General features: G+C 32.2%; 1 protein-coding gene across 1 annotated transcript in view; it reads left to right on the top strand.

The window, feature by feature from the left end:
• The window catches only part of ACVR2A (activin A receptor, type IIA), a 104,948-nt gene that overhangs the window by 59,917 nt on the left and 42,526 nt on the right, over positions 1-2,505 (top strand). The window contains exons 3-4 of the mRNA XM_012659177.1: positions 805-914; positions 1,108-1,262. Of these exons, the coding sequence (XP_012514631.1) occupies positions 805-914; positions 1,108-1,262 (265 nt within the window). The remainder of the gene's footprint in view (positions 1-804; positions 915-1,107; positions 1,263-2,505) is intronic.

Here is a 2,505-nt window from a genome sequence, read left to right as displayed (position 1 = left end):
TTTTTACTAGTTGATTAGGATTTGTTCTAGAGGCTAAATTTGTGTCTTTGCATGACTTAGGACCTACATAGAAGTCTCTCTTTTTTTTTTTAAATCAGCCAAATTCTAATCAGTTGAGTTAATAGGTCTTATGTGTTTCTTGTTACATATTTGTTCTCTACTTGTTGCCTGTCTCACCCTATTCATTGCATTCAGGGAATTTAAATCTATGCTATGAAAAAAGTGACACTATTAATTCTTAAGCCTAGTTTGGGTTTCTGATGTTGAAATATGCTCTGTTCATGAGATACAAGCTTGCATCATTTAGTGTGTGTGTGTGTGTGTGTATGTATATATGTATGTATCTAAACACACACACACACTCAGAGTTTTATATATACTTTTCTCATTTTTGTATTCACAAAATGAGAAAACTATATTTCCTAGGAATAAAGGTACTCCTAGACTAAATTGCCTCATTGACTTTAGGTTCATCTTCAAGCGTTTCTAATAATTAAAAAAAACACAAAAAAGATGGTTGCCATAGATTGCTTATTAAAAACCAAATTAAAGCAATAGTCTCAAGGAGTCAGTGTGATTGTTATAAAATCAGTTTTTGATTTTTTTTTTTTTCTGATGAGATTTAGTAACTGGAATCCAGGAATGTTTTTTGGCTTTTAAGATTTAATCATTGTATATTAATAAATATCTTGAAGTTGAATATAAATGACTCATTCATTATTTTATCTCTAAAAAGAAAAATGCCTTTTATAGGGTCAGGATAATAATATTGATTTTAATTGTCCCTCCTTTGTTTATTTATAGGACTGATTGTGTAGAAAAAAAAGACAGCCCTGAAGTATATTTTTGTTGCTGTGAGGGCAATATGTGTAATGAAAAATTTTTTTATTTTCCGGAGATGGAAGTCACACAGCGTAAGTTCACAGGGAAAAAAACATAGGTTTGTTCATCTAATAGATTGAAAACAAAGTATATTTGTGCTGATGGAATAATTTATTTCTACCTCCTCATATTCTATTCTTTTCCAAAAATTTGACACTACAATAAATATTTTTTATAGAATTTTGTAGACCAAATCTGAGTTATTTTTCCCCCTCTTTTCCACAGCCACTTCAAATCCAGTTACACCTAAGCCACCCTATTACAACATCCTGCTCTATTCCTTGGTGCCACTTATGTTAATTGCGGGGATTGTCATTTGTGCGTTTTGGGTGTACAGGCATCACAAGATGGCCTACCCTCCTGTGCTTGTTCCAACTCAAGTAAGTTATTGTCCTGTACTTTGTACTATTTTAAATTTTATATTTTGAGACATATTACTGTGGCAAAACCCACTAGCTTGTTATATGTTTCCTTTGGAGTTAACTTTTGAGAGTTTATTGTCATGGGAACTACAGCTGCTTTTGCAAACTTACTAATTTGCTATGTCTTAAACTTTTCTCAATTAAGGGTTAAGGTAGAGTAGAATGTAGAGATATTCCCATTCCTATTCTTTGGAAAGTTTTACTGTCATTCTAATACTTTTAAGTATTACCTGCTTTGCTTCTTAAGAAGTAATTAATGATGGAGAAGAATTGATGTCATAACCCTTCCATCCTCTCCTCTCTTCCTAAATTTCTGCACCTTTCTCAAGATTACTTGTCAAAACATCCTTTAAACCATGGGAATGGACCTAAGAAAGTAATCAAGAAAGTAGGGAAAGAGAGGATTTCACAAAGGCTTCAGAGAAAGATATATCCATAAAAATGTTTTAGGGAAGAGAAGCAGAAGAGCAGCCTTTTTTTCCCATGTGTTCTTGGTACATCAAGCATATTTTTTTGTTTGCAGCATATCAAGTATGTATTGAAGACAGAAAACTTTTTTAAAGCTCTTGATTCACATTCACGCCATCCCAAATATTTCTGAAATATAGGTATGGACGGTAATCAGATGAAATTCATTAACTTTTCCTCATTTTCCGTCACGTAGACACTTGCCGCTGGTCTCGTGCCGTACAAGAGGACTTTTCGTGGAAGTAGTTAATATTCAACAGGCCTAGGAAAACTGATAACTTTTGGTTATACTTGCTTGGCACATCACCAAGTTCTAGTTTTTACTGTGTTATAACTCTGAAGATCAGATTACCTCAGCCTTCTGGATCTCTTGGTTTAACTTTGTCTTTCTAATACTAGTAGGATTAATGGCTAAAACTTGATTGAAGAAAATGGTAAAGTTCTATAATTTAATGACCAAAACAACTCCTTCCCTCTGTGCTTTATTTACATAAAACATTTCTTTCTCAGTACTTGAAGCAGTCTGTTAGCCTTAGATCATTGATTCCCATAATCTTTGTAAAATAATGTATGTGGAGAAATAAACCCAAAGGTAAAATAACCATGTTTAATAATTAGGTAAACACACTATTTTCTCTAACTTAAATATTTTAACTTATAAACATTAGTAACTAAGTTTGGGTTCATTAAAATCATTTGTAAAATAAAAAATTTTAGTGCCTAATATATGTAA

Source organism: Propithecus coquereli, unplaced genomic scaffold, assembly GCF_000956105.1.
Source record: "Propithecus coquereli isolate 6110/MARCELLA unplaced genomic scaffold, Pcoq_1.0 Scaffold118, whole genome shotgun sequence".
In the NCBI taxonomy this organism is placed as follows: Eukaryota; Metazoa; Chordata; class Mammalia; order Primates; family Indriidae; genus Propithecus; species Propithecus coquereli.
The sequence above is the reverse complement of the archived record's forward strand: the minus strand, read 5'-3'. Positions and strand labels throughout refer to the sequence as shown.